The 15,437-nt window shown below is 46.3% G+C and overlaps 1 protein-coding gene across 1 annotated transcript in view; it reads right to left on the bottom strand.

Moving 5' to 3' along the window:
• The window catches only part of micall1a (MICAL-like 1a), an 87,378-nt gene that overhangs the window by 13,766 nt on the left and 58,175 nt on the right, over positions 1-15,437 (bottom strand). Inside the window, exons 8-9 of the mRNA XM_080217518.1 lie at positions 5,415-5,734; positions 1,210-1,844 (exon numbers count right to left, since the gene is read on the bottom strand). Coding sequence (XP_080073644.1) covers positions 1,210-1,844; positions 5,415-5,734 — 955 coding nt within the window. The remainder of the gene's footprint in view (positions 1-1,209; positions 1,845-5,414; positions 5,735-15,437) is intronic.

Below are 15,437 nucleotides of genomic sequence, written 5' to 3'. Positions count from 1 at the left end.
TAGAGAGTTCAATTCCACAGAAAGCCTGGAGGAGCAGTACAGAAACTGCAGGGGCGAAGTTAAAAAGGAAATTAGGGAAGCCAGCTGTTTGCAATCTGGGTGTCACATCTGACCCCAGGATGAGCTTCTGACCTCATATCACGAAGACTGTCTATTTTCGCCAAGGTCCTATCTCAGCTTATCTATCCTCACTCATGCGTCTAAACTTGATTATTCCAACGCTCTACCGTTGGTCTCCCAAATTCGACCTGCAGTTAACTTCAGGTCATCCAGAACTCCTACTGCCCATGTTTTAACCAGCACCAAGTCCCTTTGCCTTGTCAGCCCTGTCCTCACCAGCCAACACTGGTTGAAGATCAGGCAAATGACACCGTCCTGAAATTCTTATCCTTGTTTTCAAATCCTTCCATGGCTTTGCCATTCTTGTCCTCACTCTGTAATCTTCTCCAGCCCCGCCGGGGTAATCTCTGCGTCTGCGATTCTGGCCACTTGAGCATGTTTGATCTGAATCGCCCTATACCTACCCCACACCTCTTCTCTTCCCTACTTTACTTTCCTCTACTAAAACATTAATTCAAATCTACCACTTCGACTGAGCTTTTGGTCATTTAACCTAATATCCTTTTGCGTGTCTATGTCATATTTTGTTTTATAAGGTTACTGCGATACCACCCTGGGATTTTATGACCTTAAAAGTGCTATATAAATAAAATCTGCTGTGAACACAGGCAAGGTTTTACTGAAGTCTATAAAATTATGAGCAGCCTGGATATACAGGACAGAAAGAAATAACTACAGAACATAGTTTTAAAGGGTTTGGCAAAAGAATGAGAGGAATGCTGAAGGGTTATCTTTCTGTGGTAGTGAATTCCACACATTCACCACTCTCTAGATGAAGGAGTTTCTCCTCACCTCAGTTCTAAAAGGTTTACCCCTCATCTTCAAACTATGACCCCAAGTTCTGGACTCTCCCGCCATCGGAACATCAGACACACGGGATTGAGGGAAATTCTTGGGTTGAAGAACTTGCATCCGCCAATCCCTGGATCAGTGCTGCATCCCCAGTGCATTAAATGTGAATAAATGACCCGTGTCTCATAGCCGTCTCGCTCTTCACTACTGCAGGAGGCAACCTATGTGGAACATGTGTTGGTATTCCTGACAGAAGGAAATGCAGAATCCAATTTATCAGACACTGTGATAACCTACCTTTGGTTGAGGGTCAGTGTTGGGGTTTTTCAGTCTGTTTGTTTCTGGGGATGGATGAGCAGGTAACCTGGGACTACGGCTGACTGGAGGTTTTGGTGGAGGTCTGTGATGGTTGGATGGCGTAGGACTCTCGGTAATCATAATCTCGCTGGCTGCTGGAATCCCCCTGGTCGACAACGCTGGACTCCCACCGGCTGCTGGACTCCCCCTGGTCGACACCACTGGACTCCCACTGGTAGACACTGCTGGACTCCTATTGGTTGCCGGACTCCCACCGGCCGCCACTGCTGGACTTTCACTGGCCACCACCGCTGGACTCCCACCGGCCGCCACTGCTGGACTTTCACTGGCCGCCACCGCTGGACTCCCACCGGCTGCCACTGCTGGACTTTCACTGGCTGCCACTGCTGGACTTTCACTGGCCGCCACTGCTGGACTTTCACTGGCCGCCACTGCTGGACTTTCACTGGCCGCCACCGCTGGACTCTCATCAGCTGTCTCAGCTCCAAACTTTCTGTGCAGCTCTGGAGTGGACTTTGCCGAATTCCCGGGAATACTCTCCATGCTGAGGGATGGGGATGGGCTGGTTTCGGAGGCAGAATGATCATGGGTCTGAAACCGGAGCGAGCGAGAGGCTGAAAAAGATGAATAACTCTGAACTCTAGTCCTCTCAAGCTCAGGAATGAATATAAATTGGAAATGTAGGTTCATTTCATTCACATCACTGCAATAAAGTTTATTTTTAAATGTATTCATAAGTGTCACAAGCAAGCTTACATTAACACTGCAATGAAGTTACTGTGAAAATCCCCGAGTTGCCACACTCCAGCGCACTCTCGGGTTCACTTAGGGAGAATTTAGCATGGACAATGCAGCTAACCAGCATGTCTTTCAGACTGTGGGAGGAAACTGGAGCACCCGGTGGAGATCCACGCAGACATGGGGAGAACATGCAGACTCTGCACAGACAGTGACCCAAGCAGGGAATTGAACCCGGGTCCCTGGTGCTGTGAGGCAGCAGTGCTAACCCACTGTGCTGCCCAATACCAACTGTTGATAAAGCTTTTAAAAAGCAGTTCAACTGGAAAGAACAGAGAAATTAACATTCAATCGCTCGTATTAACGAGATATGGAAGGCCTCTGTGGGAGGGCTTGCATTCATAATACGTTATTCCTTACAATAGCAAGAAATGAAATTAACTCCAACCACCTCCTGTAGGGGACAATATACAAAATTCAGTCATTGTTAGTTCCAGTATTTTCAGTATATTTGGCTCCAATATTTACAGATTGCGAAGCTAATTGGAATAGATCTTATCCCAAATCTACTGCTGTATCACAAATTATTTCACCGTCTGACTCATATGATGAGTTATTGAACAGTATAGGTACACACTCAACCAGCACTTTACCAAACAATAGTGAAGGCAGGCTTGGTACATAGAATCCCTACAGTGCAGAAGGAGGCCATTCAGCCCATCGAGCTTGAACCAGAAACAATCCCACCCTGGCCCTATCCCCTTAACCCCACATATTTACCTTGCCAATCCCCCTGACACTAAGGGTCAATCTAGCATGACCAATCCACCTAATCCGCACATCTCTGGACTGTGGGAGGAAACTAGAGCGCCTGGAGGAAACCCACACAGACAAGGGGAGGACGTGCAAACTCCACACAGACAGTGACCCGAGGCTGGAATCGAACCCGGGTCCTTGGCGCTGTGAGGCAGCAATGCTAACCACTATGCCGCCATGCACTGGGATGACTAGGAGCCGTATTACTTCACAAATAAAACTGGCCAAGTCTTCCTGGTGGCCAGGCTCATGGCAGAGGGCAAGTGACCCAGTGGAGTTTTAGATTCACAAAACGCTCTCAACAAATTTCTTTGCGAGAGCGATAGGGAAAGTTAAGGCTCCTGGAGTATTGACAAATTGTCCGATTGTTGCAGAACTGATTCTGCAAAGGGGAGGCAGTGACACAGCGATTTTGTTGCTGGACTAGTAATCAGGAGGCCTAGGGCAATGCTCTGGGGACCCGGGTTCGAATCCCACAGCAGATAGTGAAATCTGAATTCAATAAAAAAATCTGGAATTAAATTTCTAATGATGACCATGACACCATTGTCGGAAAAACCCACCTGGTTCACTAATGTCCTTTGGGGAAGGAAATCTGCTGCCCTTACTGGCCTGGCCTACATGTTGACTCCAGAGCCACAGCAATGTGGTTGAGTCTTGGGATGAGCAATGAATGCTGGCCCAGCCAGCGACGCCCACATCCCATGAACAAATAAACAAAATGCGCAATAGAGAAACTGAAAAATAGGATAAAAAAATCTTTCTGGGGAGACCCTCTCCCCATAGGAACCTGTCCTGGGCCTCTTTAAAAAAATATTTGTAAACGATGCGACATAGAGCAGGAACCAGACAAGGGGGGGCCATTTGGCTACAGCGATGCAATAAATCCCACGCTTCTGCTCTTTTGGAACAGCCTTGCTTAACTTTTTTCCCTTTGAGCACTTATCCAACTCTCCCAAGAAGCTTGCCAGTGAATCTGTCTCCACTAATCCTTTCAGGCTGATGCAGTCCAGATCACAACACACTGCGTAAAACAGCATTTCACCGTGCCCTAAGTCACCAACCCTGATTTATTACATTTCTTAATAAGCTGCAACAGGGGTAAAAGTGGGATAATGCAGCCAAAAACAAATTTCATTGACACGCTGCAGGCCAGTGGTGAGACCAGGTCAATGGTATACAAATATATATTTTCTTTATTCATTCATGGGATGTGGGTATCACTGGCTGGCCAGCATTTATTGCCCATTCCTGGCTGCCCTTGAGAAGGTAATGGTGAGTGGTTTGGCCACTTCAGAAGCAGTTGCGAGTCAACCAGTTTGCTGTGGCTCTAAAGTCACACGTAGGCCAGACCAGGTAAGGATTTCCTTCCCTAAAGGACATTAGTGAACCAGATGGGTTTTCCCAACAATCGACAATGGTTTCGTGGTCATCAGTAGATTCTTAATTCCAGATTTTTAAAAATTGAATTCAAGTTCCACCATCTGCCGTGGCGGGATTCGAACCTGGGTCCCCAGGACAATAGCTGAGTTTCTGGATTAATAATCTAATCATAATCCCAGTGGGCCATAGCCTTCCCCCTAATATATAGAGACACACACACATACCTTAACATCAGCTCGGCGAATACGAAGGCTGACAGATTTGAAGCTGCAGTTGACGGGAAGGCACGTCTGGTGACATTTTGTGAATATTTATGTAGGTAGGGAGAGGCAGAATGATCCAGGAGGAGGAAAAGCAGTGCACTGAGCCAGCGGTTTACATTCCGTATGAGGCAGTTGACATTGCCAGTGCCAGAATATCTTACAGACCGCCCTCCCACCCCCTCCTGCTGCTCAGCTGCAGAACGTCTGTCCTTGGATAGAGATGGATATGTTTTGGCTTCATAGAATCCATCATAGAATCCCTACAGTGCAGAAGGAGGCCATTCAGCCCATTGAGTCTGTACCGACTCTCTGACAGAGCATCTTACCCAGGCCCATTCCCACGTCCTATCCTCGTAACCCCACACGTTTACCCCACTAATTCCCCCTAACTTACACATCTTTGAATATTATGGGGCATATTAGCACAGCCAATCCACCTAACCTGCACATCTTGGGACACTGAGGGATAAATTACCATGGCCAATGCACCTGACCTGCGCATCTTTGGAGGGAACTGGAGCACCTGGAGGAAACCCATGCAGACACGGGAAGAATGTGCAATCTCCAAACAGTTGGTCACCCAAGGCTGGAATCAAACCTGGGTCCATGGTGCTGTGAGACAGCAGTGCTAACCACCGTGCCACCATTTCTTCTATAAACTGCAGCACTAGCCTCCCTCTCCCAATAGTAAGGGGATACAGAGCATACAAAGCTAAGTACCTAAAGGGGAAAAGAGCGGCCCGTTTTATAAACAGTAATGATTTCTGATAGAGACTCTCTTCAAATCCATATTGGACAGACACTCATCAATCAATGAGTACCAGTATTGCTCTGGGTGTGGTGCACTATTCAATAATCAGGGAAGGATTGCTACTGATGGTTATCTATTTAATAGGAATACAATCCTCTCTTAAATATACTACAAACATCTACTTCAAACCCCCACCAGCAGAGCAGAGAGCAATAACTCAATGGCAGGCTCACCTGAGGGTGATGCATTGGGTGCTGGGGGTGCTGGTCTCTTCCTGCTCCTTGGGCTGTTGGCAAGCTGAATCCCATACCATGGGTGGTTAGATTTGGGAGCTGTTTCTGTCAACGCCGCGCTCGGCACATTCTCAGATGTGTTGTTAGCTTCCTCCTCATCATCCATATCGAATGGGTTTAGGGAGAGGGATTGTGTGCTCTCCTGCTGAGCACTGCTGGGCCTGGCTGGGGCTCCAGGCCGGGGAGGCGCAGGCCTTCGCTTCGATTCGGTATTCACCAAGGCAATCCAAGGATGTTCCTTAGATTTGGTATCTCCTTTCCTGTTGGGAACAAATAAATGGTCAGAAAACATGTCCATCACTCTGCCTCCTTTCAAACCAAACTCACTATAATTCTGAAACCGTATAGTTGCTATCAGAGTTAAATAGATTTAAAGAGTATTGGCAGGCAGGAAGGTAGCCCACAATCAGGTCAGCCATGGTGTTATCAAATGGTATAGCAGGCTTGAGGGGCTGAATGGCCTACCCTGCTCCTAATTCTTCTGTTTGTATGGTCCTTTGCTAAATTTAACTTTTATCAATTACTACTGTAGCACAGTGGTGATGACACAATCTGGGCTCAAGGCTCAAATTACAGGGCGGCACGGTGGCAAGGCGGTTAGCAATGCTGCTTCACAGTGCCAGAGACCCAGGTTCGATTCCGGGCTTGGGTCACTGTCTGTGCAGAGTCTGCACGTGCTCCCCGTGTCTGCGTGGGTTTCCTCCAGGTGCTCCGGTTTCCTCCCACAGTCCCACAGAAAGGTGTACTGGTTAGATGCATTGGCTGTGCTAAATTCTCCTTCAGTGTTCTGGAACAGGTGCCGGAGTGTGTCGACTAGGGGAATTTCACAGTAATTTCATTGCAGTGTTAACGTGAGCCTACAAGGGACACTAATAAATAAACTTTAAAAAATATCCAACCAACCCTTAAAAGTAAGGGGTGGCACAGTGGTTAGCTGCCTCACAGCGCCAGGGTTTAATTCCAGCCTCGGGTCACTGTTTGTGTCAGGTTTGGTTCTCCCCACGTCTGCGTGGGTTTCCTCTGGGAACTCTGGTTTGCTCTCGGTCCAAAGATGTGCAGGTTAGGTGGACTGCCCCTAAGTGTCCACAGATGTGTAGATTAGATGGATTAGCCATGTATGGGCTAAGGGGAATTGGGTAGGGTAGGGGGTCTAGGTAAGGTGCTCAGAGTGTCAATGTGGACTCGATGGGCCAAATGGCCTCCTTCTGCACAGCAGGGATTCTATAATATGGCCACTTCATAAAGTTCAAATGCTCCACTTGGAAGCAGTGGCATTATTTTGTGAGACACAATGGAGAAATCCTTAATACAAACCTTAAAAGTTGCATCCCTTTCCTGTCAAGATATGCAAACACTTGCTTGATGCCTTGCTTAAGGGAATGATATTTTGTGAAATATAAGAATCCTATAATTACAGATTTGTAACAGTGGTTGCATTCCCTGCCAGATGCAAGTTATTTAAGCTGTGTCTGTGACTGTACTGCTGCAGCAGACTTTGAAATAATAAATCTGACTCAACAAGAAGCTAAGATGATTACTGAGATGTGGAATTTTCCAAAGATAATTGCCCAAAGAACAGACGTATGTGATCACCAGTAAACATCCCACTGGGACTGCACTAGCCAGCAAGCAAAGGGAGGGGGAGTGCTGGAGCTTAAAATCCTCTTTGCTAACTGGCTTCATCTCAGGCAGTCTCTGAGTAACATTAATACAGAAACTAGAAGCAGGAGGAGGCCACTGGGTCTTCATTCCTGCTCCGCCATTCATTTTGAAAATGGCAGATCATCAAATTCAATATCCTGATCCCCTCATATCCTTTCAGTCCCAAGAGCTATATCTAATTTCTTCTTTTGGCCTCAGCTACTTTCTATGAGAGTGAATTCCACACATTCACCACTGTCTGGATGAAGAAATTTCTCCTCACCTCAGTTCTAAAAGGTTTACCCCTTATCCTCAAATTACGACCCCAAGTTCTGGACTCCCCCATCATCGGGAACATTCTTTCCAAATCTACCCTGTCTAATCCTTTTAGAATTTTATAAGTTTCTACGAGAGCCCCTCTCATGTTCTAAACTCTGATGAATATAATCCTAATCAGTCCTACAATTTCACAACCAATATGAATCCGAAGGTCAGAATTTGATGCCCCCCCCCCGAACCCTGGCGTGTTCTGAAGTGGGAGAAGGAGTTGGGATTCCCTTCAGTATCCCACCTGCCTCGATCTGCTGGTGATTTTACACTGATGGAGCCAGGGCTTTGGAGGGGAAGCCCAATCTTGCCTCACTTAACTGAGGGGTCGTTCCTCATACAGCCTCAATCAGTCGAATCGTCAGCCTCTGACCTGCTCTTCTAGCCACAGCCTTCAATAAAGTCTCGTGACTTAGGTCAGAGCCTGGCGGCAAGTTGCAAAATGGTTTGCAGTCTGGCTACAAAATGGAAAACAGAGTAAGGCTTTGGAGGTAGTTACTCAGTTGGGGAGTGCTGCTGAACAGTGAGAGGTGCTGGTTTGCTGTTCACCATTCTCACCGACAGGCTGGACTGCAGAAACAAAGTACAATTTGTATGATACTAAATTAGGCATCCTTGTTAACACAGAGGAGAACTGCAGCAAAATGCAGAATGACATGAACGATTTGTTACATTGGGTAAGTGATATTTAATGTAGGTAAGTGAGAGGTGGCTTGTTATTCGAGGAAGAATTCATACTACTGGGAAAATGGGAGTCCAAATGGAGTTGAGGAGCAGAGAGAGATCTAGAAGTACAGATTCTTAAATTACAAAGCAGCAATGCGTGTTAGCAAGATTTAAGACAAGCATTGGGGTTCATGTCTAGTAGGACAGAATTGGAAAGTAGAGAGGTTATGTTAAATGTATCGAGCCTTGGTTTGACCACATTGAGTACGGTGCACAATTCTGGTCTCTATATTACAAAAATAAATACACAGGCTAAGTCCAAAACTCGACATCCCGTCTCTTAATTTGCACCAAATGCTGTTCATATCTCACTGCTGCGCTCACTGACCGACACTGGCTCCTAGTCAGGTAAATCTTGATTTTCTTAGAATAGAATCCCCACAGTGCAGAAGGAGGCCATTTAGCCCATTGAGTCTGTACCGTTCACAATCCCACCCAGACCCTGTAACCCCACATATTTACCCTGCTAATCCCCCGATACAATCAACCTAAATTCTCCCTCAGTGTACCCGAACAGGAACCGGAATGTGGCGACAAGGGGAATTTCATTGCAGTGTTAACGTAAGCCTACTTGTGACAGTTAATAAATAATAAATAAATATTAGATAGGTTAGGGAGCATCAGCAACACGGTTTCCATGAAAATGATTACAAGTGATGTAAACATTATCGTTCGAGATGTCAGGTGATTTCTTTATTCAGTTTCTGAACCTTTGGAAGAGTTGCTAGCTGATGGACCGAGGTCAGCTGTACCTGTCTTTGAGGTTAATGTTGCACTATACTGAGGGAAGTTGGTGTATTGGCTGCTGTGACTCATGTGCTCTGTGGTCTCCTGGGATTTATTTCAGTCACCTTCAGGTATGTTGGAGAAGGGACTTCAAGAGAATTCTTTTTTCCCTTGAACTGGCCTCAGGATGCTATCGACCTGTTACGTTTACCTCCCCCAGGAGCTGATGTGTTCGGAGGCCTCAGGGGATCATGATGTTTAATTGAAACACAACTCTAAAGAAGCAGCTGTTTTTTGCCCCTATCTGCAGTTTTAGTACACTGATACATCCTGAAATGCCAAAGGAGGCCAACTTCAGGGAACACATCAACTTGCTGAGTGCAACTGGGATAAGGATTCATCAAAAACCGGCAGCTAGCCTGAGGCTGGTGGTGCTACTGTTCTTATCTGGGCTGGGGAAGATTGTTCTTAGATTCCCTGGAGAACAGCAGAGGGAAAAGCAGCAGAAACATTGCTCATTGTGTTTAACAGTTTGTAGTAAAAAGTATAGTGCCATAGACCTGGGGGGATAACTAATATAATTCTTATATTTAAGGAGGAGGACATATCACTTCCAGAGAATAATGAGACATCAGTGATAGGGAATATAATAGAATTCCTAAAGGAAAGAATAGAAGAATATTTAGAAATGAGAAATATAGTGACTAGTCAGCATTAGTTTCTAACAGGAAAAGCTTGCTTGACCAACCTTATTGAGCAGGTAACAGAGGGTGGACAATGGTAACATAGTAGATACAATTTATCTGGATTTTCAAAAGTCACATGAGTGACTAATAGATGTCAGAGAATGTGGAGTCAGGAGACAAGGGACTGAATGGATTTCCAGCTGGATTCAAGACGCAAGAACATAAGAACTAGAGGCAGGAATAGGCCATTTGGCCCCTCGAGCCGAGCAGGGAATTCCACAGATTCACAACCCTGTGTGTGAAGGAGTTCCCCCTCAACTCAATCTTAAATCTGGTCCTCCTTATTTTGAGGCCATGCCCCTTAGTTCTGGTTTCACCTGCCAGTGGAAACAACCTCCCTGCTTCTATCTTTTCTATTCCCTTCATAATCTTATATGTTTCTATAAGATCTCCCCTCATTCTATTGAATTCCACAATGAGTATAGTCCCAGTCTACTCAGTCTCCCCTCATAAGCCAACCCTTGCAACTCCGGAATCAGTCTCCCCTCACCCAGTGCCAGTCTATTCTTTCTCAAGTAACAGAAAGAGGGGAGTGGGAGTTGTTATTCAGAAGGTGCAGAGTGGTGTTCCACAAGGATCAGTGCTGGGACCACTACTGTTTACAATTAACGACCTGGCCTCAGAATGCTATCGACCTGTTACGTTTACCTCCCCCAGGAGATGATGCGTCCGGAGGCTTCAGGGGATCATGATGTTTAACTGAAACACAACTCTAAGGAAGCAGCTGTTTTTTGCCCCTATCTGCAGTTTTAGTACACTGATACATCCTGAAATGCCAAAGGAGGCCAACTTCAGGGAACACATCAACTTGCTGAGTGCAACTGGGATAAGGATTCATCAAAAACCGGCAGCTAGCCTGAGGCTGGTGGTGCTACTGTTCTTATCTGGGCTGGGGAAGATTGCTCTTAGATTCCCTGGAGAACAGCGGAGGGAATAGCAGCAGAAACATTGCTCAAAGTCTTTCTAAAACACCAAATTGGAAGGGCATAGTCTATACTGAGCAGGATTCCAACAAGTTACAAGATGACATCAATAAACTTTATGATGGGCAAATAACTATGAAAAGAGTTTCAACAGATGAAAGCAAGACTGCACATTTTGGTAGGGAGACTACGGAAGTCACGTATTACCTCAGAGTTGCAAGCTTAGGTTTTGGCAGGAAAATGAGCAATGGGATCTTGGGGAATAAATATATCAATCACTGCAAGTTGTCGGACTGATTAGGAAGGCCATAAAAAATGCAAAGCAAGAACTAGGCTTTATATCGAGAGGGATAGAATCGAAACTTATATTGAACCATGGTTAGACCGCACAGAGTACTGCATACATGTTTCATAGAATCCCACAGTGCAGGAGGCCATTTGGCCCATCAAGTCTGTACCAACCACAATCCCACCCAGGCCCTATTCCCATAACCTCACACATTTACCGTGCTAATCCTCCTGACACTAGGGTCAATTTTAGCATTGCCAATCAACCTAACTGCACATTTTTGGACTGTGGGAGGAAAATATTCTTTCTGGTTGTGTCACAGGTTGGTATGGCTCCTGCTCTGCCCAAGACCGCAAAGAACTACAAAAGGTCGTGAAGGTAGCCCAATCCATCACGCAAACCAGCCTCCCATCCAGTGATAAGCTGGAATCGAACCGGGTCCCTGGCGCTGTGAAGTAGCAGTCTAACCATTAGGTTTCCTCTTATGGGAAGAGAATAACTAGAGACCATCGACATAACATCATCAAAAATTCCACCAGGAAATTCAGAAATTCTTTACCCAGTGAGTGGTGAGGACGTGGAACTCACTACTGCAGAGAGTGGTTGAAGTGAATAATATAGATTAAGTGGGTGGGCAAGGGTCTGGCAGATGGAGTACAACGTTGGCAAATGTGAGGTCATCCATTTTGGTACAACAACAGCAAAATGGACTATTATTTAAACGGTAAAAAATTACAGCATGCTGCTGTGCAGAGGGACCTGAATGTCCTTGTGCATGAATCGCAAAAAGCTGGTTTGCAGATGCAGCAGGTAACTGAGGAGGTAAATGGAACTTTGTCCTTCATTGCTAGAAGGATGGAGTTTATAAACAGTGAGGTTATGTTGCAGCTGTATAAGGTGCTGGTGAGGCCACACCTGGAGTACTGTGTACAGTATTGGTCTCCTTAATTGAGAAAGGATATACTGGCACTGGAGGGGGTGCAGAGGAGATTCACTAGGTTGATTCCGGAGTTGAGAAGATTGACTTATGAGGAGAGACTGAGTAGACTTGGACTATACTCATTGGAGTTCAGAAGAACGAGGGGAGATCTTATAGAAACATATACAATTATGAAGGGAATAGTTCAAAAGAAGATGAGTGGCGGGTGAAACCAGAACTGGGGGCATAGCCTCAAAATAAGGGGGAGGAGATTTAGGCTGAGTTGAGGAGAAACTCCTTCACATAAAGGGTTGTGAATCTGTGGAATTCCCTGCCCATGAAGCAGTTGAGGCTCCTCATTGAATATTTTTAAGGCAAGGATAGATAAATTTTTGAACAGTAAAAGAATTAAGGGTTATGGTGAGCAGGCAGGTAAGTGGAGCTGAGTCCACAAAAGGATCAGCCACGATCTTATTGAATGGCGGAGCAGGCTTGAGGGGCCAGATGGCCCACTCCTGCTACTAGTTCTTATGGTCTTATAGATGGATTTATGAGAAAACCGGACAAGCATATTATATCAAGAAGGATATGATGGCAGAATAAAAGCCTTCAGCAACAGGTGGACACTGGGTGTATCATCTTCCCCACGAATGATATTTCGGTTTAGTTGGTTACGTTTCAGAGTCACAGAGTTTTACAGCACATGGGATGGCACGGTAACACAGTGGTTAGAACTGCTGCCTCACAGCGCCAGGGACCCGGGTTCAATTCCGGCCTTGGGACGCTGTCTGTGTGGAGTTTGCACATTCTTCTTGTGTCTGCATGGGTTTCTTCTGGGTGCTCTGGTTTCCTCCCACACTTCAAAGATGTGCAGGTTAGGTGGATTGGCCATGCTAAATTAACCCTTACTGTCAGGGGAACCAGTAAGGTAAATATGTGGGGTTACGGGGATAGGACGTGGGATTGTTGTCGGTGCAGACTCAATGGGCTGAATGGCCTCTTTCTGCACTGAAGGGATTCTATGAAAGGAGCCATCAAACACTATGCTAATCCAGTCCCATTTTCCAACACTTGGTCCGTAGCCTTGTATGCTGTGGCATTTCAAATGCTCATCTAGATACTTCTTAAATGTTGTGAGGGTTCCCCGTCTCTACCACCCTTCCAGGCAGTGAGTTCCAGTTTCCCAACCACCTCTGGGTGAAAAAGATTTTCCACAAATCCCCTTGAAATCTCCTGCCCTTTACCTGGTCATTGACCTGTCTACCAAAGGGAAAAGTTCCTTCCGATCCATATCCCTCAGAATTTTGTACAGCTGAATGAGGTGCCTTCCTTTGATGTTTTGTTTCAGTTGCAGTGCTCCACCAGGACTTAATAGTTTATTTTCGGATTATTTGTTTTATTGAGAGTACATATAGGGGATCTCCTGCAGCTCTGGACCCCAGAGAGGGAGCACAAGGTGCCCACTGCCTGAGGTCTTCCCACTCAGTGGGCACCCCAGGGTTGGAGTGTGTCGTAGGTTCAGGAATGACATTTTATTTAATTGTACAAGTTTCTTTTGAAAGTTTTGCTTTTGTTATAGGGGCCCAGCAGGGGCTGTCACCCCTTCTATTAGTTTCATTTCTTTATTTTGCAAGAAGAGTGTATGAATCGGGGATAGCGGGGACACTGGGCTGTGCAGGAGGGGAGCTGTGAGACTGAACAATAAATTCTCCCAATAAAGCATGTTTTGGCTTCATCAACCAGTCTGAATTGTACAAACAAGCACCTTGTGCCAAAGGATCCATTTAGGGGAATGATAATTACTGGACTGGAGACTCATCGAGAAAGAAGTTGATGGGATTCCTATGTTCAGAGACTGGAATTGGCCTGAGCAAGCAGTGGATTCCTTTCTCTTGCACAAAGCTTTGATCCAGTGAGTGAAAGCAGCAAGCCGTCACTCACCAGATAAAAAAACAAAATCACACCTATCACTGTCGTATTAACTGGTAACAGCACCTTGCTCCCTGAACGGTGGTTAGCACTGCTACCTCTCAGCGTCAGGGACCCAGGTTCGATTCCCAACTAGGGTCACAGTCTGTGTGGAGTTTGTACATTCTCCCTGTGTCTGCGTGGGTTTCCTCCAGGTGCTCTGGTTTCCTCCCACACTCCAAAGATGTGCGGGTTAGGTTGATTGGCCATGCTAAATTGACCCTAGTGTCAGGAGTGTTAGTAGGGTAAATGTGTGAGGTTGTGGGGATAAGGCCTGGGTGGGACTATGGTCGGTATAGACTCAATAGCCCAAATAGCCTCCTTCTGTACTGTAGAGATTTTAAGTTATTCTTGCATATGCCCAGCTCCCTGTAACTACAAGGTCTATTCCAGTAGAGTTTAAGTTTTAAATTTATTTTTATTACTGTCACAAGTAGGCTTACATTAATACTTTAGTGAAGTTACTGCGAAAATCCCCTCGTTGTCACGCTCTGGCACTTGTTCAGGGGAACACTGAGGGAGAATTTAGCATGGCCAATGCACCTAACCAGCACGTCTTTTGGACTGTGGGAGGAAACTGGAGCACCCGGAGGAAACTGTGAGTGCTGGCGAATCGAGTAAAGAGGACTGTAGACAGGGCTTTAAACTAATTAGGGGGGGGGAGGGTGCGAGGGTAGGTGATGTTAGGAGGTCTACAGTTAAGGATAGGGTACAGGTAAGGGAAGAGGCTGAGGATGTCCCAAGTGGTGGCGTTATGGCAAATAGGGTCCAGAAGAAGGCTGGGATGAAAGCGCTTTATCTGAATGCACGAAGCATTCGGAATAAAGTGGATGAGCTGGTGGCGCAGATCGACACAAATGGATACGATCTGGTGGCCATTACAGAGACGTGGCTGCAAGGTGACAGGGACTGGGAGATGAATGTACAGGGCTATCAAGTGTTTAGGAAGGATAGGCAGGAGGAAAGAGGGGGTGGCGTAGCTCTGCTGATTAAGGACAGCATCAAGGTGGTAGCAAGGGATGATATCGGAGCCAAAGAGCAGAAAGTGGAATCGTTGTGGGTGGAGATTAGGAACAGCAAAGGGAGGAAGACGCTGGTGGGTGTCGTCTATAGGCCCCCGAATAATGATCTGGAGGTGGGGCGGGCTGTTAACGCGCAAATAAGTGCGGCGTGCAGGAATGGGACGGCAGTAGTTATGGGGGATTTCAATCTGCATATTGATTGGTCGACCCATGTTGGACGAGGTGGGCTCGAGGAGGAGTTCTTGGAATGCTGCCGGGATAGTTTCCTGGAACAGTGTGTGTTGGAGCCGACGAGGGAGCGAGCTATCTTGGATCTGGTGCTATGTAATGAGGCGGGTAGAATTAGGAACTTGAGGTGAAGGATCCTCTTGGAGAGAGTGATCATTGTATGGTGGAGTTTCTGTTGCAGATGGAGGAGGAGAAAGTGGGTTCCCGGACACGCGTCCTTTGTTTGAATAGAGGGGAGTATGGTAGGATGAGAGAAGAATTGGCGAATGTGGACTGGGGGAGCGCGTTGGAAGGTAGGTCTGCTGAGGAGCAGTGGAGGATCTTTAAGGAGATCTTTCTTGGTGCTCAGCAGAAATTTATTCCGATGGTTAAAAAGGACAGTAGGAAGAGAGGTAATAAGCCGTGGATAACGAAGGAGGTGAAGGAAAGTGTTAAATTAAAAGCGGAG

This window comes from Carcharhinus amblyrhynchos, chromosome 35 (genome assembly GCF_965287045.1).
Source record: "Carcharhinus amblyrhynchos chromosome 35, sCarAmb.v2.hapA, whole genome shotgun sequence".
NCBI lineage: Eukaryota > Metazoa > Chordata > Chondrichthyes > Carcharhiniformes > Carcharhinidae > Carcharhinus > Carcharhinus amblyrhynchos.
The sequence above is the reverse complement of the archived record's forward strand: the minus strand, read 5'-3'. Positions and strand labels throughout refer to the sequence as shown.